At 39.0% G+C, this 24,455-nt stretch overlaps 1 protein-coding gene and 1 long non-coding RNA gene across 5 annotated transcripts in view; both read right to left on the bottom strand.

The window, feature by feature from the left end:
* Positions 1–481: 481 nt before the first annotated feature.
* Positions 482–6,046, bottom strand: LOC129922871 (uncharacterized). Its single transcript, XR_008774823.1, has 3 exons — positions 5,656–6,046; positions 2,367–5,536; positions 482–2,249 (listed from the first exon to the last, which is right to left on the bottom strand). It is a non-coding gene; the product is annotated as an uncharacterized LOC129922871 (long non-coding RNA).
* A 6,195-nt stretch (positions 6,047–12,241) lies between these two features.
* Positions 12,242–24,455, bottom strand: part of LOC106070475 (cell death abnormality protein 1-like) — a 66,845-nt gene continuing 54,631 nt past the window's right edge. For 3 of the 4 annotated variants that reach the window (XM_056010821.1, XM_056010820.1, XM_056010819.1), the window contains one exon: positions 21,832–24,376. In XM_056010821.1, the coding sequence (XP_055866796.1) occupies positions 24,039–24,376 (338 nt within the window). In that variant the 3' untranslated portion in view covers positions 21,832–24,038. Of the gene's footprint in view, positions 12,915–21,831; positions 24,377–24,455 lie in introns of those variants that run through there. The other variant, XM_056010822.1, reaches the window with a different exon arrangement.

Genomic DNA, 24,455 nt, shown 5'->3' on the forward strand with positions numbered 1-24,455 from the left:
AAATTTATTAAACCCTGCCCGCTCCCATTCCCCTTTGTTCTGTGGAAGGTTTGGACTAGAAAGTAAACTATCTTTAACTCTGACGGAACATTCGAAACATTGTAAAACATTTTACAAACACAAAACGGCAGCGCCGGACTTAACCATTGTGGCTTAGAAGTCATGGAAAGAGATTAAGTAATCTACTATGTATATATATATGTAAATAGCAGGGCCGGACTTAACCATTGTGACTTGGAAGTCATGGAAAGAGATAAGGTAATCTACTATGTATATATATATATGTAAATAGCAGGGCCGGACTTAACCATTGTGGGGCCCTATGCAAAACGGATTTCGTGAGGCCAAGTTTGAGTAGGGAAGCGGACAATAATTGAAATTTAAGAGTTTGGATTAGAAAAAAAAATTCGTCTTTGCATTTTATTCATTCCTTACTACGTACAGAATTACTTTTCGAGACTGCGTGTAGCGAAGTCATACAGTACATCAACAAAATTATATTTCCTACATAGATCACGCTCAATAGCAAGAACTACCAAATGTTTCAATCTATCTTCGACAATTGTTGACCTCAAGTAATTATATTTACCGGTATTAGTTTGAGGCGCGAGAAGCTTCTTTCACCAGATTACACAATTATGGCTAGTGCACAATGTAGCGCGTAAGATTGACGTTTTTTATATTGAATGATAACCAAAATGACAATTTCGTGTAGATATTTCTGTATATTTTAAGAAATTTTTCGTATATGTGAGGAGTTCAGGAGGCGCTGAGTGGACCTTTTATTATCTGCTCAACATTAAACTCTATATCAGTAGGCAGATGTTAGCGCTACTGGGCGGGTCTCATCTGTTACACTTCAGTCTACAACCAAGGGGCTAGAGACGCCTAAGCAATGGGACAACAACATTAAACTAATTAACTAAAGCAAGAAACAAACTTTAGTTTAGGATAAATAAAACAAAAAGATACTTTATTTACATAAAAATAAATAAATAATAAAATATAAATATATACACTAAAATCCAAACAACTAATAGTAAACTAATCTAACTACTAACTAAAACCCTCTAAATCTACGCCACTACCAAACACAAAGTAACCAAACCAACTATCTAACAGAAACTAATCAAACCAAATATCTAACTAAAGCACGACAACTACTACACTAGACCTAGATCCACACAAACACACTACAATAAACTAGTCTAGATCTACAATATTCTACTACTATAACCAACCCATAACACTAACACTAAAACAAGAACACATTAGTACCTTATTATTCACTAATAACAGACTAGTCACTAAGCCACTAGGTCTAAGCGGACTAAGTCTTAGAAGGTAACACTACAAAAACAAAATAACACTAGATTCAAAGATTCCCTAGATCTACAGAAGCAATAACAATAGCAGTAATATGCAGCAGAGTAATAGCAGCTTAAAGCAACAATATTAGATACAGCAGCATGTATTTCAGCAGCTAGATCTATATTCAGCAGTGAAAATAGCCTGCAATACATAAAAGCAAAACTATAAATACAAAGTCATATATTCTATTAGGTCTAGAATACTCAAAGCGGGACTAATGGGCGCCGCCATTTTCAATACAGCATGATGGGAACAACTGTCAACTCTTTTAAAAAATATTCCAAAAAACTAAATTAAGATATATCTAGCATATGTACACATAGTGTGACATAGATCTAGTAAAAGAAAATATAAAATAGTTATACACTTGCAGGCCGTCTTAGGTACAGAAATATAGAAATGATTAAATTATCATACGCCAGATCACTGTCAAGAACTTGATATCAGCTCTTGATGTCTATACGTCTAGGATGATTCTTACTGATGTAATTTAACTGATAAAACACACGCATCACAAATGACTATGGATTAAAGACCACAATATTCAATAATGATATAAATCATGATCTCTGGACACAAATTTGCATATGAATAATAATTATTTATTATCAACTATAATTACATATAATACTCATGTGATTCTAGAATTAAAATTTAATAATCACATAGACATTGATGCTTGGCTGTAGGTCACGATGAACTCTCCATTTCTCTTGTCTCTCTCTCTCTCTCTCTCTCTCTCGTCTCTGCACGGATCCTGGAACCCAACGTCACAGTCCGCTCAATACTAGAGTGATATCCCCTTGCGTAGCAGGCAAGGATACACCATATATAGATCTTCCGTCTCTGACCGTCAGACTGTCACTAAGACTGTCACTCTAAATAGACAAATAATCAAAATATCGCTAACAACTCGCTAAAGCGCCATTCTATTTAATCATAATCAAATAACATCTAATGCTGGATATATAACTAAAAAAAACATTTCTTCTTACCCTGGTCCCTAAGAATTAGTTCCTACATGTTGTCTCTGGCAAACAACTCACACCTCTTGGAGCCAAGATCGCGAGCCAACCTCGGCGACTTGCTCCCAATGTCTGTATGTGTCGTTCACCAGAGAACGCCTCGCACACAACACACGCCCCTGCTAACACTACATGGCGCTGTGTCCCGACTGCCCCAAAACTCTACTCTATATAGGCTGAGTATCTAGCCTACACCTAAACTAACATTACTTATTGTCTGTGTCTGTCCCGAGCCACATATCAGTCTCTCTACAAGACAAATACCTAACTGACATTGTCCTAACCTTTGTCTGGTCTCTGTCAAGTCTATCGGTGAGCTTTGATAACAGCTATTAAACTAATTAATAACCCTTGCACAACACTGTGACATCTTCCCCTTCTCCTTTGACTTTTGTTGCAATATTTGCAACCAAAGTCACACTAATACGACTCACTAAACTGCCTCTACCATCTCACATTTGGAGAACAAATTCTGGAACTATATTGAGACATAAAAATAATGTTATAGAACACATGCAGCATTGCTAACCAAAGTCTTTAGGCAACTGTAGCACACTGGAATAAGATTATAAAATCATAAACAAAGTGGTTGTAATTAAGAAGAAAAAAAAATCAAAATAAACATGTGAACATCGCCATCTCATATATCTGCACTGCAACTGTCACAAACTTCAACTTTAAACATCAAATAATATAGTCATGAATCTCTGCAAGTAGATTTACAAAAAAAAAATATACATCAAAGTGAACATGCAATTCTGCCAATCAAATCTCGAGTGCAAGTAAAACACGAATTAATATAAAACTAAAAGTAAGAAAAATGATATCATCTAATCATGGACAAAGTTTTTCGGATTGCAAGCTCCACTTGCATCTTATTTATCGACCTAAATATAGAACAGTGTAATTCAATATATAAGTAACTAAAACATAATGATAATAAAATGAAAATACAAAATTCATTAGCATCCCTATAATAGAATAGAAATTGGTCAAATGGCTGTACTCATTGCCAGTGTCCATCACACATGTCGTAGAAAAAAAAACAACGCTTTGTCATTTACTTCAGTGTCTGTTATGCACCCTCCCCCATTAGAAGGACTCCCTTGACCCTTCAACAAACAACTCATGTTCCACCTTGGATACAAATGTCCTTAAACGCCAATTTTCTGAACTACCTAGATAGCGTGTACATTAATCGCCATAACTCAGCTAAAGCTCAAATATTTGCCAACAAAAAAAAATCTATGTAAAAAAAAATCAAAACCAATTCAAGCTCGTCAGGCCTAAACTTTAACATCTTAGTAATATCAAACGTTGAACAAACTAATCAAATGACTTTGATAAACTGATGATCTGTCAACACAGCAACATCTCACTAAAATAAAAAAATCCACGACATACCTAATGTCGGATATTCTATATAGAGCTATAGCCAACTATCATCAACACGTTCAAGAAAAAAAAATAGACGGCATACAAAAAACTGAAACCAGGCCCAACAAAACTCGAGACCCACTGTAAAAAAAAACAACTCTTGCCGCAACAAAAAAAAATCATTACGTCACCCTGTGACTTAACTACCATGAATCCGTACAACAAGGACACACCAGGTAACAAAAATCAACGCTCGACCTCAACTAAGAGGGAGAAGAAAAACAAATGTCCCTGCCCTCTGGCATGGCACTGGAAACGAAATTCCAAAACTTCCATTAACAACTACAAGGTTTGATAGGCATTACTAAAATACATGGGTGGGGTAGACACTACATGACCCAACGCCATTGTCTGTCTCTCAAACCCCCTATCCCGTCTATCAAAACACCAAAATGGCAAAAAAAAAAACAACTGGCCAACAGTACTGCTCACCTGGCTAACCATCTACAAAACTTAACAAGCTAAAAAGCAAGAAAAAAAAATAACTGAGGACAACGACACTATACGTTTGCCCCACGCGAACATACAGGTCCAACCCCCTTCTACCTTCTCCAAACAAGAACTCGCCCCTGTCTGCCTGCAAAAACACAGTATAAGCACAGTATAAATGTAACACTGCCCAGTGCAGTAGTTATGCTTTAAAAATAATGTCCACCTCTTTCTATCCCACCTCTATGAAATCCCTAAGCTCCCTATCAAAAATAAAAACAAGAAAACTTACACCTTATCTCACTACATCATACAGCTTACCTAAACATTGAAAAAACACGCGCTGAAGATAACAACGTTACCCTCAAACCGTGGATACACGAAGGCCCCAAGACAATGGGCGCAGGAATCAGGAGTGACAGTCTAAAAATAGATCATGTGTGACGTCCACTGCCAAACAGCCAATTCACCTGTACCACAACAAATGCTAGGCAGAAAACAAAATGTAGAAAAAAAAAATTTTGAAAAATACAATCATGGTATTACAACAAGTGTAAACAGAAACTCTACTTAATGCTAATTCTAAGCAGTGAATATTCGTCCAAACCTTTACAAGCAAAATACAATTTTCTCAATACTATGCTGGATAAAAAAAATGTCAATACTATATCAAGTATAACCAAAGTATTTTCACTTAAAGAAAAATAACAGGTCCCAGTTATTCATTAGCCCCCAGACATCATTAAAGTGTCGTAAAAAAATTAAAATAAAACTTCAGACGAGGCCCCAATTGTCAAGAACTTGATATCAGCTCTTGATGTCTATACGTCTAGGATGATTCTTACTGATGTAATTTAACTGATACAACACACGCATCACAAAATACTATGGATTAAAGACCACAATATTCAATAATGATATAAATCATGATCTCTGGACACAAATTTGCATAAGAAAAATAAATATTTAATTAACAACTATAATTACATATAATACTCATGTGATTCTAGAATTAAAATTTAATAATCACATAGATATTGATACTTGGCTGTAGGTCACGATGAACTCTCCATTTCTCTTGTCTCTCTCTCTCTCTCTCCATTTCTCTTGTCTCTCTCTCTCTCTCTCTCTCTCTCTAGTCTCTGCACGGATCCTGGAACCCAACTTCACAGTCCGCTCAATACTAGAGTGATATCCCCTTGCGTAGCAGGCAAGGATACACCATATATAGATCTACCGTCTCTGACCGTCAGACTGTCACTAAGACTGTCACTCTAAATAGACAAATAATCAAAATATCGCTAACAACTCGCTAAAGCGCCATTCTATTTAATCATAATCAAATAACATCTAATGCTGGATATATAACTAAAAAAAAAACATTTCTTCTTACCCTGGTCCCTAAGAATTAGTTCCTACATGTTGTCTCTGGCAAACAACTCACACCTCTTGGAGCCAAGATCGCGAGCCAGCCTCGGCGACTTGCTCCCAATGTCTGTATGTGTCGTTCACCAGAGAACGCCTCGCACACAACACACGCCCCTGCTAACACTACATGGCGCTGTGTCCCTACTGCCCCAAAACTCTACTCTATATAGGCTGAGTATCTAGCCTACACCTAAACTAACATTACTAATTGTCTGTGTCTGTCCCGAGCCACATATCAGTCTCTCTACAAGACAAACACCTAACTGACATTGTCCTAACCTTTGTCTGGTCTCTGTCAAGTCTATCGGTGAGCTTTGATAACAACTATTAAACTAATTAATAACCCTTGCACAACAATGTGACAATCACTAAGATCATCAACTGTCACACAGACAGTGATACACTTTACTGACCGCTGGTCAACTGTACAGGATGTAGCATAGATTTAACTATTTATACTACCCGCTCTAACCCTAACAAAAAGCGGAAGTACAAATATAAAATCTGACACTAGCCTATAAAAAAAAATAGAGTACACAAAATAGCTCTGACCTATAAAAGTAGTAAAATAGCTAAAATTACATATAAAAATAGCTCTGGGAGTGCAAGCTCACATATATTTTGTAATTTCGGGAGATTTCCAGGAGCTCCTGGTAAATTGCCAGAAGGGCGCGGGAAATCTGTTTTAAGTTATGAAATGGTTTAATTAATTTATTTTTGCACCTTGAATTAGCGCGGGTCGTATAAAAGTGCGATTCTTATGAAAGTGCGGGTCCTATGAAAGTGCTCTTGGTAAATCGACAGGAGGGCGCGGGAAATCTCATTTAAGTTATTAAATGGTTTAGTTTTATAATTTCTACACAATAAATTAGAGCGGGCCCTATTAAAGTGCGGGGCTGACTGCGGTAGCATAGGTTACAGGCGCCTAAGGCCGGCCCTGCAAAATAGCGGCGTATGATACGCCGCCGGTCGACTAGTTTATAATAATTGATCACTCTTTAAATGGATTTCATAATTAAGAAAAACATAAAAAAAATATTTTGAAAAAAAAAATAAAGCTTATTACCTTCTAGACATTTAGTTATCTGTGGGATTAGAAATATTTTAGAAATATATTATCTTTTTCAATGTGCTATGATCATATCACTTGTCTGGACCAGATGTCAAGTATATGTACGTGGCAATGTATATGGTAGCATTAATTTGTCACATTAAAAGATTGCCAATTTCAAGTGTTATACTTTATTTATTTAGTAATATGGCTTATTAGGGGGCGTGGTAGATGAGTGGTTAAGCACTCGGCTTCCGAACCTGGGTACCTGGGTTCGAATCTCAGTACAAACTGGGAATTTGAATTTCGGGATTTTTAGGGCGCCTATGAGTACACCTAAATTTAATGGGTACCTGATTTTAGCTGGGGAAAGTAAAGGTGATTGGTCGTTTTGTTGGGCACATAACACCCTGTTCGTTAACTGTTGGCCACAGAAACAGATGATCTTAACATCATCTGCCCCATAGATAGAAAGGTCTGAAAGGGAAACTTTATTTTTTTTTTACAATAGGGTTTTGAGTTTTTGGCACAATGTAGGTCATGCCGTATCTGTAATCCTCTGACACTTTGGCATCATGGGAAATGAAAAGGCTTATATAATCACAAAAAAAGAGTGGCTTAACCAATCGGCATCAGGAAAACAGGCAGAGCCATGTACAAAGAAATGGACAATATTAATTTCCTCTTCCACAAAGAGCAATATACAATCGACCAACTAAAAACAAGATACACACCTTTGTTAAATAACCATCTTAACAAAATAAATTCCACACAACTCTCCTGTTGTAGACCTGTGCCCACCCTTATAAAACCATATCCTCTTTGAATGTCACTTCCTAATCCACATTAGGCAGACCCTAAAGCCACTACAGCCTAACATAACCAATACCCTAAACAGCAGTGCTGAGCAACTGAAGAGAATAGAACACTATTTTTGATTAGCATAGTCTTCAAAAGAGCCAATTCAGGGGGAGGTATGGCGAGAATGAAGGTTACTGTGATATTTCGGTGTGATTGTTATATCCCCTTGTTGTGAATGTGAATAGTATTGCAAGTGTTGTGAACTGAGTGATTAAGTCTTCGTTGTGTGTGCGAGAGCGTGTGTTAAGTTAATAAGGTCTTGCTCCCGGTCTAGGGAGGTTCCGCCTTTTATTCCTTCTCCTGTCAGTTTGTAAGAACAGGTTCCGCCGGATTTTTGAGAAAATCACACGTGAAGGCCAGGAGCTGGATTTGACTGTCAGAGGCATTTAGAGACGCAAGCCATGGGAGCATTTCTTGGAAAGTGGGTGCTTATCCCCACTTTCACCCCCGGCATTGACAGTCCTTTGGAACCCAGCACTAGGGCTAGGATTAGTCTGTTGTCCAAATTAAAAGTGCCTTATTGACAAAAATGAGGCCCGGGAGGTCATTCATAAAGATTAGAAAGTGAGTGCAGCTAAGGGCTGAACCTTGTGGTAGTCCTTCTTCCAAACTTTTGTTCACTAGAGATGGCACCTTCGAATCTGGTTTGGATGGTTCTGTGTTTTTAAGAATGCCCTTATCCAGCTGTACATTTTTCCATGGATGTTAATTTTTTCACATTAAAAAATAAACCTTTTCTCCACACTCTACCATAGGCGTGTTGCAAATCTATAAATACTGCTATAGTGTGCTTGTTTTCATGAAACACTCCTACTGTGCAGGACTTTACCATTGTGACCAAGAAATCATGGAAAGAGAATAAGTAATCTACTATGTATATATATGTAAATAGCAGGGCTGTACTTAACAATTGTGAGGCCTTATGCGAAACGGATTTCGCGGGACCAATTTGGGTAGAGAAGCGAACAATAAGTGAAATTTAAGAGTTTGTATTACAAAGAAAGTTCGTCTATGCATTTTATCCATTCTTAACTACGTACAGAATTACTTTATGAACCTTACGTTTAGCTAAGTCATAGAGTATATCATAATAATTCTGTTTCCTACATAGATCACGCTCTATAGCAAGAATTTACACATGTTTCAATCTATCTTCTCAAGAGTTTGGACTAGAAGAAGAATTAAAGGAAAGATCACTATTTTATTTCTGCGAATAGAGTTATCCCACGAACATAAAGAGCCCTGCGTGTAGCGAAGTCTTACAGTGTATCATAAAAATTGTATTTCCTACATAGATAACGCTCAATAGCAACAATTAATGCATGTTTCAATCTATCTACGAGAATTGTTGAACTAAAGTAATTCTTCATTAGTTTAAGGTGCGAGAAGCTTCTTTCACCATACTACACAATTACGGCTAATGCATAATGCCGTTTTTAATTATCGCCCTTTGGATTGGCGTTTTCCATAATGAATGGCACCCAAAAATGACACATTTTTGTCTATATATTTCATGAGATTTGTATGAGTTTTCGAAAGATTTTTAATAATTTCTGGAGATTTCCATGACTTTTTCAAATATGTTGCAATTTCAGGAGATTTCCAGGAGCTCCTGGTCAATCAGGCGGCCGCGAGAAATCTGTTATAAGTTTTAAAAGGGTTTAATTTAATAATTTACACAGAAAATAAATGAAAGTGTGGGGCCCAATGCGGTCGGATAGGCTGCTGTAGCCTATGGTCGACCCATCAAAATAGCGGCGTATGCTACGCCGCTGGTCGACTAGTTTAAAATAACTGAGTTAAGAAAATAATTGTTAAACAAGGTTTCAAAGACAGCTTCTGTGGAAACACAAAAACTCGAAATCGGCCCTTCAAGTGGTCCACCAAGGCAGGTAAAAAAAAGTTAGGTAACAATATTTTCCGAAACAACATCAGAATTAAATTATTTCAAAGAAAAGGCAGATAATAATGGAGAAAGAAGGTTAACAGATATTGTGTGGTGCCCCAGAGGTCCAGCAGACCAAAGGATAGATGAAAGTAAATCTGAAGTTACAAGCGAACTTGGCCTAACTGATTTCTTTTAATGAATATCTAATTGATCTAATTGTTTTGTAAAGGATCAAACTCTTATTCAAATCATCAAAAAAAGAAAAAGAGATTTCTGTAAAAAAACAATTCCTTTAGTTGAGTGTTCTATGGCTATAGTGTAGTACTGTAGTTCATGTGATAATATGAGAAACTACTTATTAATTGTTGTTTAAATTGTAGATTTTTTTTTATTTTTTTTAGAGAGAGAAAGAGTGTGTGTGTGACAGAGAGTGATTGATTTGATTTGATTTTAGGCACATCGGCACAATTTAGGTCATGTCGTACCTGCAGTCCCTTAAGGACTATTCTCTCTCTACAAAACAAGGGCTAAATTCTACACAGTTAAATCATTAAAAGCAAATCAAGGTCTATTCACAGTTAAAATAGTAAAGGTAGTAAACATTTAATAATTTGTTAAAAATCTAATGTAAATAGTACATGTTCACAAATTCATAAATCAGATCTTCGTAATCAACCCCACTTCCCTTATAAACTCCAGTACCTTCCCAGGGTCGACATTGTCTAATAGTGTTTTTAAGTTAGTAGCTCTAAAATATTTCTCCCTGACATCCTGGTATCTGGGGCAGTCAATGAGGATATGTTCCACTGTGAGGCGAGAGTCACAATACTCACAAAGTGGGGGCTCCTCTTTCTTCAGCACAATATAGTGCGTGATGTAGGTGTGGCCAATCCTAAGTCTGCACATTGTTGTGCTTCCAGGCCTTGTCAGACCCTTAGATGTGGGCCGCCACAATCTGACTGAGTTTGTTGTGATTCTCAGCCTCCTATCGGTTCTGCCACTCTCGGTAGGTGGCAGAGGCAATACTTTGACTCAGGCCCAAGCAGGGAATTTGGGTTCCTGACACCACATGATTTCTTTGCTTCTCTGTCTGCGGCTTCGTTTCCCTCAACGCCCACATGGGAGGGGACCCAGATGAAGGTGTCGTCCTTATGGTCGGCTGTTTTTTGGTCTAACAGCTTCAGGCTCTTATGTACCAATGGGATGTCAGTCTTCATCCGCCCAAAAGCTTGCAACGCAGATTTGGAGTCGGAGCAGAATATAAATTCCCTCCTTCCTGATGCTTTTACGGCCATAAGGGCAAGTGATATTGCGTGCAATTCGGCCGTAAAGATGGAGCAGCCATCGGGGAGTCTACGGGAGATTGTTTTGTTCCAAATGGAGCAGGCACACGCGACCTTTTCATCCATTTTAGATCCGTCACTTTAGATGATGCCACAATCTCCGTAGCTCTCCTGCAGTTCCCTAAAGCGAACTTGTAGTATGCTTGGGTCTGTATTTTCGTTTTTGAAATTAAGGAGGGATAAATTTAATTTGGATTTATTCATTAGCCAAGGAGGATTCTGTGGGGTTTCTATTTTAGAGATGGTCAACGGGTGGGGTTAAATTTTGGATGGGTTCTCTCATTCGAAGGCCCAACGGCTGTATGACGTTAGGCCTTCGATTGTATAATTCTACCTCTGTGGGGTTAAATATGGAGTCAAAAGCAGGGTTCGTGGGGTTGGATTTTAGCTTGACTATATACTGCATTGCAAGCTTTTTCATTCTTATATCCATGGGGAGTTCTCCAGCCTCCACGTGAGACTTGGGAAAGGTGATGTACGAAACGCGCCGAGACAGAGACGCAGGGCAGCATTTTGTATTGGTTCCAATATTTTTAGCTAAGACTTTCTTGCTGCTCCATATATTATGGATCCGTAGTCTAGCTTGGATCGAATTAGACTTCAATATAGCAGCAGCAAGGTATCTCTGTCAGCTCCCCAGTCCGTATGGCTGAGTACTCTAAGTATGTTTAATGACTTTTGGCATTTATTCTTAAGTTCCTAAATGTGGGTGAGAAAATTAAATTTGGAATCTAAAGTGAGGCCTAAAAATTTTGTAGTTTTCACGACAGGGATCTTCTTTTTGTGCATAAATAGTTAAGGGTCTGGGTGGAGTCCACTTAAATTACAAAAATGCATACTAACTGTTTTGGAGTCCGAAAATTTAAAACCATTATCGTTTGCCCAATTTTGAATTTTGTATAAACATAACTGTAATTTTCTTTATAAGGTGTTTATGTTTTCCCCATAAGTAAAAATGACTAAGTCATCAACATACAAAGAGCACTTTATGCCAGGGGACAGTGCATTTATGATGCTCTTTATTTAATGTTGAACAGAGTGACTGACAGAATGCTGCCCTGGGGTACACTCAAATCCTGATATTAGTGTCAGAAGCGGAGTTGCTCACTCTTTTAGGAATTCACCCACAAAGCGGGGAAGGTGTCGCTTAAGCCTGTCACAGTTATAGTTGACATTGCATGATCTAAAGTTCACGTCATGTTAAGAGTTTAAAAGACACGTGGAATTCCTGATGTAGAAAACAGGAAGTAGAGTGAATAAAGTTGACTTTGAGTTCATTCAAGTCAAGTCAGTAAGGTCTTGCTCCCGGTCCAGGAAGGTTGGATGTTGCTTCCTGGACTGGTGTATATATATATGTATATAGCATGAAAGTCGATTGACTAGTGATTGTTGATTAATTACATTTGAGAGCTGATTTCATTATGTGCTTATTGAATATTAAAGTATTATTCGTATTTCAATGGATATCTATAGTCGAAGCTCCAGTGTCACTAGTAGTAATTGTTCTTATTGTTACCCGCTGAGATGCGGACGTGATTTGTTGTTAACGTATTGGATACTTTTGATACCGCTGTTATGCGGGTAGGATTATTATTTCTTGACTTGTAGCACTAACGAGGAGTGCAGTGTATTGTTATTGTAGTAAAATAAACTTCATGTTGTCTACTGAACGGACTTGAGTCAGTCGTAAAGTGTTTGTCTTGTCACGTGTCTAGAGTACTTCAGGAAGCAAGAACCCAGTATTACACCATTCAACGTTCATTGACATTAAAACATTCATTGACAAAGCCCCATAAGCTCCAGGTCACGTAGAATATCATGTTTGCAGGTTGTGTCATAGGCCTTTTCTATATCGAAGAATGCAGCTACTAGATGTTCTCTTCTGAGTAATGCATTTCTAATATAAGCTTCCAGCCTTACCAGTTGTTGTACGCCCATGCCGGAATCTGCATTGGTAGTTGGAGATCACTTTATTCCTCTCCGGATACGAGACCAGCCTACTGTTAATCCTTCTTTCCATGGTTTTGCAGATGCAGCATTTTAGAGCATCAAGATATACCCCAACAATAAACCATGGGTCACTGCAAAAATAAAATGGGAAATAATCAAAAAGAAAAAAGCATTTATGAGTGGCGATGGACAGACAAGGAAAAGTGCTCAACGAAATCTCAACGTCGTTCTTGAGGAAGGGAGGAGAAACTACCGCACCAAGTTGGAAGACTCAATTAATACAAGTGACATGAGACAGGCGTACGGCATCATGAACAAAAGTCAAAATTTAAAAAAAATCTTGCTACAAGAGACGAAAAAACATTAGCCAACAAGTTAAATGATTTCTATTGTCGCTTCGACACGAAAGATTTTAATTATCTAAGACTCAAGGCCCTTGAGAATGTCAATGTTAACAACTGTTTAGAATTAGCGATTACTAAAGAGCAAGTTTGTAACATTTTCAAAAACGTCATCCCAATGAAAGCTGGTGGGCCTGATGGAATAAAAGGGCGAATCTTAAAAGAATGTGCTGAACAACTAACTGAACCTTTCCAAGATATTTTTTCTACTTCGTTACTAAACCATGAGATACCACCTGTGTGGAAGTCATCTATAATTGAACCTGTGCCAAAGGTTTCCAAACCGAATGAAATGAATGACTTAGACCTGTTTCACTTACTTTCATTGTGTCTAAATGTTTATAAAAATTGGTTACAATGTTTCTTCTGAGTGATCTTTGTAATAAGTTAGACCTTTTACAATTTGCTTACCAAATGGGTAAAGGTGTAGACGATGTTATCCTAAATATTTTAAATTGTGTCTACAAACATCTGGACTTACCAAACACTTATGTAAGATTGTTCTTTATTGATTTCTCATCAGCTTTTAACACTATACAACTTCATTTACTCATTGAAAAAATGAAAACGTTGCAGATTGGTCCATACATAATACTATGGGCTAATGAATTTTGGACCCAGAGAGCTCAGAGGGTTAGGGTAAACATTGTTATATCTAATGAACGCATAGTTAACACAGGGGCGCCCCAGGGGGCTGTGACATCGCCATTGTGGTTCATTTTGTACACCAATGATTTTCAATCCGATAGTTCTTGTTGCTCCTTCACAAAATTCGCTGATGATGCGGCTCTTCTTGCACTGCTCTCAGAGAACTCAGACGTAAATGAGTATTTCAAAGAAATAGAACACATTGAAAAATACTGTAAAGATAATTTTCTATTATTAAATGTAAAAAAAAAACAAAGAAATGATAATCGATTTTCGTAGGGACAAGAAGGAATATGATATTGTTTCTGTAGCTGGAGAGACTATTAAAATTGTGCAAACCTTTAATTGATTTTTTTTTAATTTTTGATTTGAGGCACATCGGCACAATTTAGGCCATGTCGTGCCTGCAATCCCCTAGACAATAAACTAAATTTTACTGAAAATACTGATTATATCAGAAAAAAAAAGGCAGCAAAGATTACGATTACTAAGTAAACTGTCCTCGTTTAATGTTAGCGAAAAGGCCTTGGCTATGTTTTATCACGCTCACATCTGCAATATTTTAAGTTTCAATATAACTGCCTGGTATGGCAATCTGAGCATTAAAAATAAAAATAAACTTCATAGAATCCTAAATGCTGCTGGTAAAATCATTGAAAAAAAACAAAACCCATTTGGGCAGTTGTTTGAGACAAACATCTATAAAAAAGCTAACAAGATCCTCGAAATAAAGAATCACCCTTTGTGTCAAGATTTTGTGTTTTTACCATACAAGACACCGATAGCAAAGACAAACAGACACAAACACTCTTTTGTTCCCCTGGCAATCAAATCATTAAATAAGAACAATCTAGTATAAACTTTGTCACATGTAAATTATGAGTAAGTCTGGTGTGAATGTACACTTTGGTTTCTTATAGTTGTAATGTTTTTAGTTTGGTGTAATGCACAAATTGTAAGTCAAATTTCCATACGGATAATAAAGATTATTATTATTATGTTAGAAATGAACAAGTAGTGATTCTCTGGTGCTGCCAGGGTCGAGTTTCGCTAAAGAGAAACAAAATTCTTCGTAGTCCCTTTAACAGTTTCCACTGAGGAATTTTCTGGTGATGTGGCAGGTCTGCAGTAGTACCGCCCTCTGACAGGCAACGAGGATGGCCCTAGGAATGTTAAGGGTCTTAAAGGTGTCTGTGAGGTCAGTTGTTATTATTCTCTCGGTTGATATGACAATGGGGTATATTGTTATTATAGATAATTTCCATAAACGCTTAATCTCCAAGCCAAGGTTCCCATATTTTCTTTGTTTTTCCAGCTCAGTTTTGTTTTAAATTATGAGATAGTGGTACGGCGATGTCAATAATGGTATCGGCCTTTTCTCTTTTATCGATGAGCAGCAAATCAGGGCGATTAAAATCTAACGTTTTGTCAGTCAAAATAGGCCTATCTCAGTACAGTAGATGATCCGTAGACCTCTTGTGGTGAGTATTTGTAATATGGAGGAGTATCCTTACCGATCAAATTGTGTGTCAAAGCCAAATGCTGTTGTATTAACTTTGCAACTTGGTTATGGCGACCTAGGTAGGCAGATTCCGATAGGGCTGAACATCCCACCATTATGTGTTCAATTGACTCACCCACATTTCCACATTTTCGGCATTAGTCAACAATATTGAGTTTTAGGATATGTTTCTCGTAATTGTTTGTTCTAATTACTCTGTCCTGTATTGCTGTGACAAAGCCTTCAGTTTCAGGGTTAAGATGACCTGCTTTTAGCCATGCTAAGGTAGCAGCCTTGTCAATGTTGTCCCCATGTAATAAATCCGGGAATTTTCCGTGGAGTGTTTTTTCTTTCCATTGGAGAATCTCATGCCCGACGTCGTCCAAACCGACATTAACATCAACATTGTTTAGGTTCAGAGGGGTTGCATCATAGTCGTATTTGTGTAGGAAGGAAACTAGTCCATTGCTGGAGGCGTGCAGTTTTGATCGTATTTTGGAAACTTGCGTCTTACACAGTTTGAAGATGTTCTGCAATCCACGGCCTCCATCCTTCCGGGGTAGGTATAGCCTTATGGTGGAGGAATTGGGTTAATAATTTCCTCATGAGTCTGTCAATGTCATGTAGGTCGGTATCTGTCCATTTGATGACACTAAATGTGTAGAAGAGCACTGGGACGGCCTAGCTATTTATTGCCGTGATGAGGTTACTGCCAGAGAGTTTTTTGATGAGAATTTTATTTACTCTCTGCTTGTATTTGCCAAGAAAGTCCTCTTTTAATTTTGTATAGTTTATCGTGACATTCTGGTTTATTACAAGATATTTATACAGGGAGGCAGAGTTCAGTTCTTCGATGCCTTCAAATGCAATGTTGGTGTTGGCTGCCTTGCCCTTTTTTATGCTTATGATATTACACTTATCCAAGCCAAAAGACATGCAGATATCGTCACTGAAGCGTTTTACTGTTTTAATTAAGGTGTGTAACTTTTGCTCGTTCTCTGCATATAGCTTTAAACCATCCATGTATAACAAGTGAGACACAGACTTTGTACATTTAGTGTCAACCCTAAAACCGTTTGTACTGCCATGAAGTAATTTAGATAGTGGGTTAATAGCTAGGCAGAACCAGAGCGGAGATAGAGAGTCACCCTGGTATATACCCCTTCTTATGTGCACAGAATCTAGTCTATCAAGATTAAGGTGTAGACTTATCTTCCAATTATCCATACAGACTTTCAGTAGTTGTTTTATTCTTGGGTTGATTCTATGAATTTCCAGGGTTTTCAACAGCCAATCATGCGGAACTGTATCGAAAGCTTTTTTTGTAGTCGATGTAGCACATGTGTAAATTTCTCTTTCTTCTATTAGCTTGGTGCAATATAATACCATCTATAGTTAGCTGTAATTTACATCCCATCGACTCTTCAATGCAACCTTGTTGTTCCTCAGCTAGAAGCTTATGGTTGGTTTGGGTCCTCTTTTTTGGAAGGAGAGATGTTCTCCCTTCAGTGAGCTCTATTAGCATTGAAGATGGTTCTGATATTAATTCGTTAAAATTTGATGTTAGTGGTACATGTATGGCTGTAAGTTTTTTCAGCCAAAAGTTGTGTATATTGTCCTGGCCTGGAGCAGTCCAGTTGTGAGTTTTTGATATAGCTGTTGAGACTTTCTCGGCTGTGAAATCCTCGTCAGGCATTTCTGGTATTAGGTTGTTCGTAGTTTGGATTTCGTCGATCCAGTTGTAATGTAGAGAGTCAGACCATAGCGCTGCCAAATAGTCGATGAACGCGCCGTGTTTAGTGCTACCAATATTTTTGAATTTTGTCTACATCTTTGTCAGCTAGTTTACGAAAGAACTGTTTTCTTTTATTTTGAAATAAAGCATTGTGCTCTTTCCTTTTAGTGGTTTCATTGTAGCGCTTTAACCTAGCTCCCTTTAGTTTAACTTTCTGTCTCGGCGTATCCTTCAGAGATTATTATTATTATTATTATTATTATTATTGGTCGATATTTAGCTGGGTCAGAGTCGTCTCTTCCCGGATTACGTATCGGTATAACTGTGGCTTTCCTCCAGTTGTTTTGGAAAGCGCCTGTTTGCCACACACATTTATAAACCCCTAGCAGGACTGCCAATGAGGGTTCGGGAAGATGCTCGAGGAACTGGTAATGGATTTCATCTTCTCCAGGCGCTGTGTCATGTGACTTGTCCAGCGAGTCCCTCAGTTCCTCAAGCGAGAACGGTTTGTTGTAGTCTTCATTGTTATCTGGCCTGAAATCAATGGGGTGTCTTTCCTCCCTGGTTTTGACTTTTTGGAACTCTGGCGTGTTGTGTGCAGTGAATGACTTTTCTTCTATTGAGGATGCAAAGCAGTCAGCTTTTTCTCTGGGGGACGTGACAGTTCGTCCTTGGTTTTTCAAATGCCCTATTGCATATGATTCTTTCCCTTTGATTCACCTTACTGCCTTTTAAACCACTCTAGCAGAAGTTTTGGCATCCAGACTGCCGACAAAACTTCTCCAGGAATTCTTTTTGGCTGACGTATGGTTTGTCTAGCCTTTGCTCTAGCTATCCTGAATAGCTTTAGGTTTTCCAGGGAAGGAATCTTATAAATGAAGCCAGTCGTTTTTCCTATCGACAATAGCACTTTTGCAAGCTGTATCAAACCATGGTTTGCTAGGCCGTTTTGGATTTGCAGAGGTTAGGGGTACAACTTTCCAGGCTATACTTAGTAGCTTGCTAGCAAAGGAATCAGCTGGGTTCTGTTCTTCAAGGATATTTTCTGTGATATCCTCGGAGCATCTTTTTTGGAATTGTTCCCAATCGGCCTTATTCAGTTTCTACCGCTGAGGTTGTCCCAATGAAGGGAGATTGTTAGTAATGATGATTGGGAAGTGATCACTTCCCCGTATATCATTGCTAACTGACCATTTAAAGTCGTCCAGAAGTCCGAGGATGCATACGGTGAAGTCAATGCATGTGAGAGATCCAGTTCCTGGGTGCAATTAGGTCGGTGATGCATCATTAAGTATGCATAAATCGTGTTGGAGAAAGATATCCTCCAGCATACGACCTCTTGTGTCAGTATTGTTGGATCCCCACATGGTGTTATGGGCATTGAAATCCCCAAGGATTATATAAGGCCGGGGGAGTTGTTTCAATAGGTCCTCAATGTCGGGTTTAATGGAGCGCCTGGTGGTAGATACAGGCTGCAGCAAGTGATAACCTTGTGTAGGGTTATCCTATCTGCTATGGCCTGTAGTGTGGTCTGTAGTTCTACCCTCTCATGGGGGACGCTGTCCTTCACAAGGATACAGACTTCACTTGATGCTCTCTCTGCATCCTAAACATTCTTGCAGTAGGCACTGTATATTCGGAACCTGATGCTATCTTTCAGGAATGTTTCCTGTAAGCAGACAGCTACAGGAGTCTTTGAGTCCATCAGTAGCTGCATTTCCTCATAATTGGTCTTGAGGCTTCTACAGTTCCACTGCACAATTTTGAAATCCATGGCTTATTCCAAATGACCTACTTGGAGCTAGTAGGCCTTGGGAGGCCTTCGAAGGGGTTTCCCTTTATTCCAGTGACCTTGGTATTTTTATTATTGGGTTTGGATGGAGAGGAGGACAACCCCCTTTTGGGGGAAGTATTTCTCTGTGGAAAGCGGAGATCCCTCTGGTTAGAGCGGGTTATTTCCTCCCCCCTCACCTCGGGCATCCTTTTCGCTTTAATTTCTCTCCTTAGGGAGTTGGTCAACGTCTAATTCAGTAGAGGTTGGGGTGTCTGGCTGGGTTCTCTGAGGAGAACCTGTGTCAGACATGATGTCTCCGGTTTCTCCGGGAGTGTTGGTTTGACATGCTGTTCAGTCTCCATGTTGTAATCAGCAAGCACAGAGAACCTGTTCTTTAGCATGACAACAGGGCTTTCGTGTCTATTTGGAGGTGTGTTCTTTGGCGGTGTTTTCTTCTAAGTTGGAGGAGGAGGAGAGGGTGGTGGGATCAATGTGTCCGTCTGTGTGGCTATTGATCTTCCTATCTTATCAACAGCCTGGGCGTAGGTCTTTGTTTAGCCGAATTGGTCCTTTGGTAGGACCAATATAGCCAATTTTGCTTGACTAAAGGTACATCCATTTCTTGCCTTGTACTCCTACACGGCAACCTCCTGTTTCCACACAGGACAATCCTTGGAGTAGGCCTAGTGGCCAGAGTGACAGTTTGGGCATTTGAACTGGGCTGTGCGACCCTTGTACTTATGACCCTCTCCAGCACATCTGGCACACTCTGTGTTTCTCTTAAAGACTGCCGCGCCGTGTCCATAACCCTGGTACTTGAAGCACCTCATGGAGTTAGGTATGTAGGGCCTCACTAGAACTCGTAGATACCCTGCCTTCACATACTCTGGCGATGTTCTAGTTCCGAATGTGAGGATAATAGTAGCGGTTTTGACCACCTCACCATCCCTGCGCCTGGTAATGCGCCGGGCATGTGTGACTTCTTCAATGCCCTCAACTTTTTCCTTCTCGGAACATTCCAGCAGGTCCCTAGAGCTGATTACACCTCTGCTGTTGTTCAGACTCTTGTGTGGCATGACTTCCACTTGGAGATCACAGTCTTCTGCATCTTAAAACCCCATCAGAGTGTATCTTGCTTTCAACTTCTACTAGAAGTTCCAAAGACTTGTGTAGCTTAGACACACTCTTGGGCTCTCCCACTACTGACTTGAGTCCCTTATAGATAAGAAAAGGGCTAAACTTTGTCAGGCTTTTCCTCTCCTCTGTGCACCCGACCACCAAAAATAATGGCCAGGTAGTACAGCTTTTTGTGGCCTCCTCTATTTTTGCATCAATACGGCGTCTCTTGCCCAGACATGTCTGGGGCAAGTAGTTTATTTGTTTTGTTTTTATCCATATATATATATATATATTCTTATTATTTCGGCACCTGTGCTCCCCACTCGCCATCGAGTCCAACAAGGGGACGGGCCACTCGGATGTCCAGAATGAGCCCGCCAGGGTTACACAAGTGCTATACTCAGTCAGCTGCTGCATCGGGCATGTGTCCGATACAGCAGCGCCCTGATTGACCCTTCAGCCACCGCCCTTCAAACATGGGTCGAAGACCTATGCTGATAGCTCGGCATGACCAGCCGATTGATCGTGAGTGAGCCATCTGGGACTCAGTTCTAGGGGAACTTGGAGCCAAAGTATTGTGTTTATCCTCAGACACCAGGATCTCTTAATCCCCCCTTACCCGTCGCAGTCCACGGCAAACATACTGGTCTAGGACGTAGTGAGATTTTAAAGATAAGGAGACAGAGTGATGATCAAAGAAGGCAGACTGAGAAAATGAGGAGGCAGACACAATAATAGAAAAGAAGTAAAGCACTTTTGAGCTCCAAAAGTGCTAAAGAAAGAGGAGCGCAGTTTAACGTCATGTCTCGGGACGTGTGACAGAGAGAGAATGAGAGAGAAATATATATTTTTAAAGAGATACCAATTACCCTAGCAATCAGTGGATCAGAGTTTACACGGATGGCTTATCCCATAAAGCCACCACAAATGGAGGAGCTGGAATACTTATAGAATGGCCAGATGGAGGAAAACTAGAAAATTCCATTGCAACTGGAGAGCTCTCTGACAGTCACACAGTAGAAAGGGAAGCACTGGCACTAGCTGCTACCATGCTAGCAAATCATCCAAGTTCCCCTCACAGTCAGATTGTCTTGCTAACTGATGCAAAAACAACCCTCCAAAACTTGCAAAACTCTGATTCCTCTTAAATTAAAAACCTCAGAACAGCACTTACAAAGCTCAAAAAACAACAGCAAAAGAAACTGTTATTCAATGGATTACAGGTCATATACAACTAGAAGGAAATGAGAAGGCTGACACACTCGAAAAGAGTGGGAGAACTAACTCTCAAATTAACACTGCACTCTATCCAGAGAAATGAAGAAATTAATTGTAAATAAAATAAATGAGAAATGGACGGGCTCTCATCCAAATCACAAGAAAGATGACGCTTACTATAAACTATCCCGACAAGACCAACGTCTAATCTTTCGACTCAGGACCGGACACAACAGAATGCAACAATACATGTTCCGGAAGCTCAAAATTGGTACCAGTGAAATCTGCCCATGTGGAGTATCACCAGAGAATGCCGACCACGTCCTCCAAAACTGCTCTCTTTACCAAGAGGCCCGTATAAGACCCAAATCACCCAATAGAAAGAAAACTATATGGAGAGCTCCCTGATTTGAAAACCACTGCGCAGTTCATCTCATGTATTGGTCTAGTCACCTGAACACTCCAACAAAACAATGAGAACGAAGAAGAAGAAGAAGAAGAAGAAGAAGAAGAGAGATAGAGCAAGTACTTTGTAACACTGTAAACAACAGCAAGTAATCATAATAGCATTGAAATTATAATAAGGCTTGTCTTCGAGTCCGAAGATTAATGAGGAATACAGAATTTCCTGTATTGCCACATCCTGGGCAAGCATAACCATTGTCCGCAGGTGGTTGATTTAGATTTTCTTTTCGTCGTCTGCGTTAGTCCTCGGCAGCAGCTTTTCTTTTGGTCTCAAATATGTATTCCGCGACCTTTGTGAGTGACCTCCAGCTGTCTCGTTCCGACGCCGCATGCAGCCAGGTGCTCTCTTTTACTCAGCCAAAGAAAATTTGACGCCTAAGCTGGTCTTTGAAGCATTGAACTTATACATCTAGAATAATCGTCATTTCGCTCCATTCAATGAGGTCCACTAAACGATTAGGCTTAACATTAATAAAACCAAATTGATATTTCTTTTTATTTAGATAACAAAATACCAAGGAAAATGTAGATACATGTAGGAATATGTACGAATGACTAACCTTTTTTTTCGTTGGTAGGTTAAGGTGACGAGATAGTAAAAGTGCTACTAATTTAATCAGCAAAATATGAGAGCGTGTAAGTTTCGGGGTCGCATTATGAATCGGGTCTTTCTAAATAAAGTCAAAAGTCTATGTGAGAGAAAAAAAGAATCCAGAGAGAAGACCTTGAAATGTCATTGTTACAGTTGCACTAATTAACGGGCGAAATAAAAACATGGTCCGTTTATTTAAAAAAAAACGAAAAGAAGGGGGTGTTCAGGCCTTAATAAAGCCTTTGAACAAATATTGGTCGAAGATAATAACATTTCTCATTTCCAATGAACTCGAAAAGGACTTTAATTGTAGAGTCCAATCCTTGCTTTAAAATGCCTGACTCATACATGGCATATTAGGTTTAGTCAATTGCAGATAGGCCTCTCAGCATTTTGTTGGTTAGCGCCCTTTCATGCTGACCACGCTTTTTGTTTCGTATCTCGTGACGCTGACACTCACGGCTTTAAGCCAGGAAAAGCGACCAAGAGCTAGTGCTTCCCAGCAGTGAATGTCAAAATCACAGTCCTTAAACGAGCTTTTAAGGTTGTCTTCATAACCCTTTCCCTCACATAGCTCCCCGTAAAGAAGTCGTTTGGGAATGCGATGTTCTGGCATGCGACTACGTGTCCCATTCATCGAAATTGCAACTTTTTATTTATTTGCTGTGGTATGGATACTGTTTATGTTAGACAACTGAAAGGTTTTTATTAACTGGTATTTGGCCAGACCAATGTACATTATGAATTTTCCTTAGAAAGTGTAGGTAGAAGAAGTTAAGCTATTGATGTGACAGTAATTAATGTCCAATGTCCAGGACTAGGGTTATAAGTAAAGGAACCACCACAGCACTGTAGACTTTCATTTTTGTGGATATGCTGAGTCTTCTCCGTTGCCACACTTGTCCTTATATCAAGTGACATACTTTAGTGCACTAAGTGTGGTGCCTAAGCACAGTTCATTGCATTCGGGTTGCTACAAGTCACAAGTCACGAGGAACAAAAGGAGATGTGACAAATTAGAAATATCAGAGGTAAAAGTCCCAACGCATGAAGAGATCCATTCCAGTTTCCTACACGAAGATACCTGAAGCGTTTGGAAAAAAAGCAACAAAAGAGTAAAATCTTTTTTTCTTTCGTGACCATTAAGTTGCATAGAGTTTGAGAAGCGGGGAGTCGTTCTTTTTCCGCAGCAGGAATAATCAAGTTATAATGTCAAGTGTTGATACTAAATATCAAATAGCTTAAGGTATTTCTTGTTAATTTATTTTACCTTCAATAATTAATTTGATGTCTTTTGTTATATAATTATGCTATATGTTTGTTATAGACTACAGAGATTGTTATAGACTACATAGAAAGTTATAGTAATACATTTTGAAACTGCATACTAATGTTAATTTTTAAATGTCGTGGCATGATAGCTTTTAAGTAAATTCCCATTTTGAAACAAGCGATCTATAAGACATATGATGTTAAGGTCATTTGTTTCTTTGGCCAACGGTTAACAAGCAGGGCGTCATGTGGCCAACCCAACGACCAACCGCCTTTACTTTCCCCATCTAAAGTTAGGTACCCATTAGAGTTGGGTGGACTCTGGGGCGCGCTTAAAAATTTCGAAATTCAAAATTTCAGTCTTTACTAGTACACCAGGTTCGGAAGCCAAGCGCTTAACAACCCAGATTCCACTTGCATAGACTAAAAGTATTTCTGAACTAAAATAAAAAAAAGCAAAACAAATTCTATAAGCAAGCACAAACAAATGTAAAGAATATCTATGTTCATAGAAATGTATTTGAATAACGTTATTCCTCTTCCTCACTGAACACTTGGTCAGATTGAGAAGAAAAGCATGTCTTACCAACGAAGATAGTTAAAAGTGTAAGGACACAAACTATTAATATCACGACATATTTATTTATGGCAGATTTTACTTTCGCGACACTAAAACGTGCCACAGTGGACGACTGTCTGGCTGCTTCAGTTACGAAGTCAGTAGAGTTGTATGAACGGTCTTCACAGTATGTACCGGTGCGACCAGGAGTACATTCATAGCATTCACCACTATAGGTACAGTCCTGGTGTAGACATGCTAGGTAGCATATATCTAGACAAGAGTAGCCGTAATATGGAGAGATACAATCTGTGGGCAAGAAGTTAAAAAACTTATATTTAAACGAGCAACTAACGATTGCTTTTTTAAACTGATGGGTTATCATTTC

This window comes from Biomphalaria glabrata, chromosome 14 (genome assembly GCF_947242115.1).
Source record: "Biomphalaria glabrata chromosome 14, xgBioGlab47.1, whole genome shotgun sequence".
NCBI classification, from domain to species: Eukaryota; Metazoa; Mollusca; class Gastropoda; family Planorbidae; genus Biomphalaria; species Biomphalaria glabrata.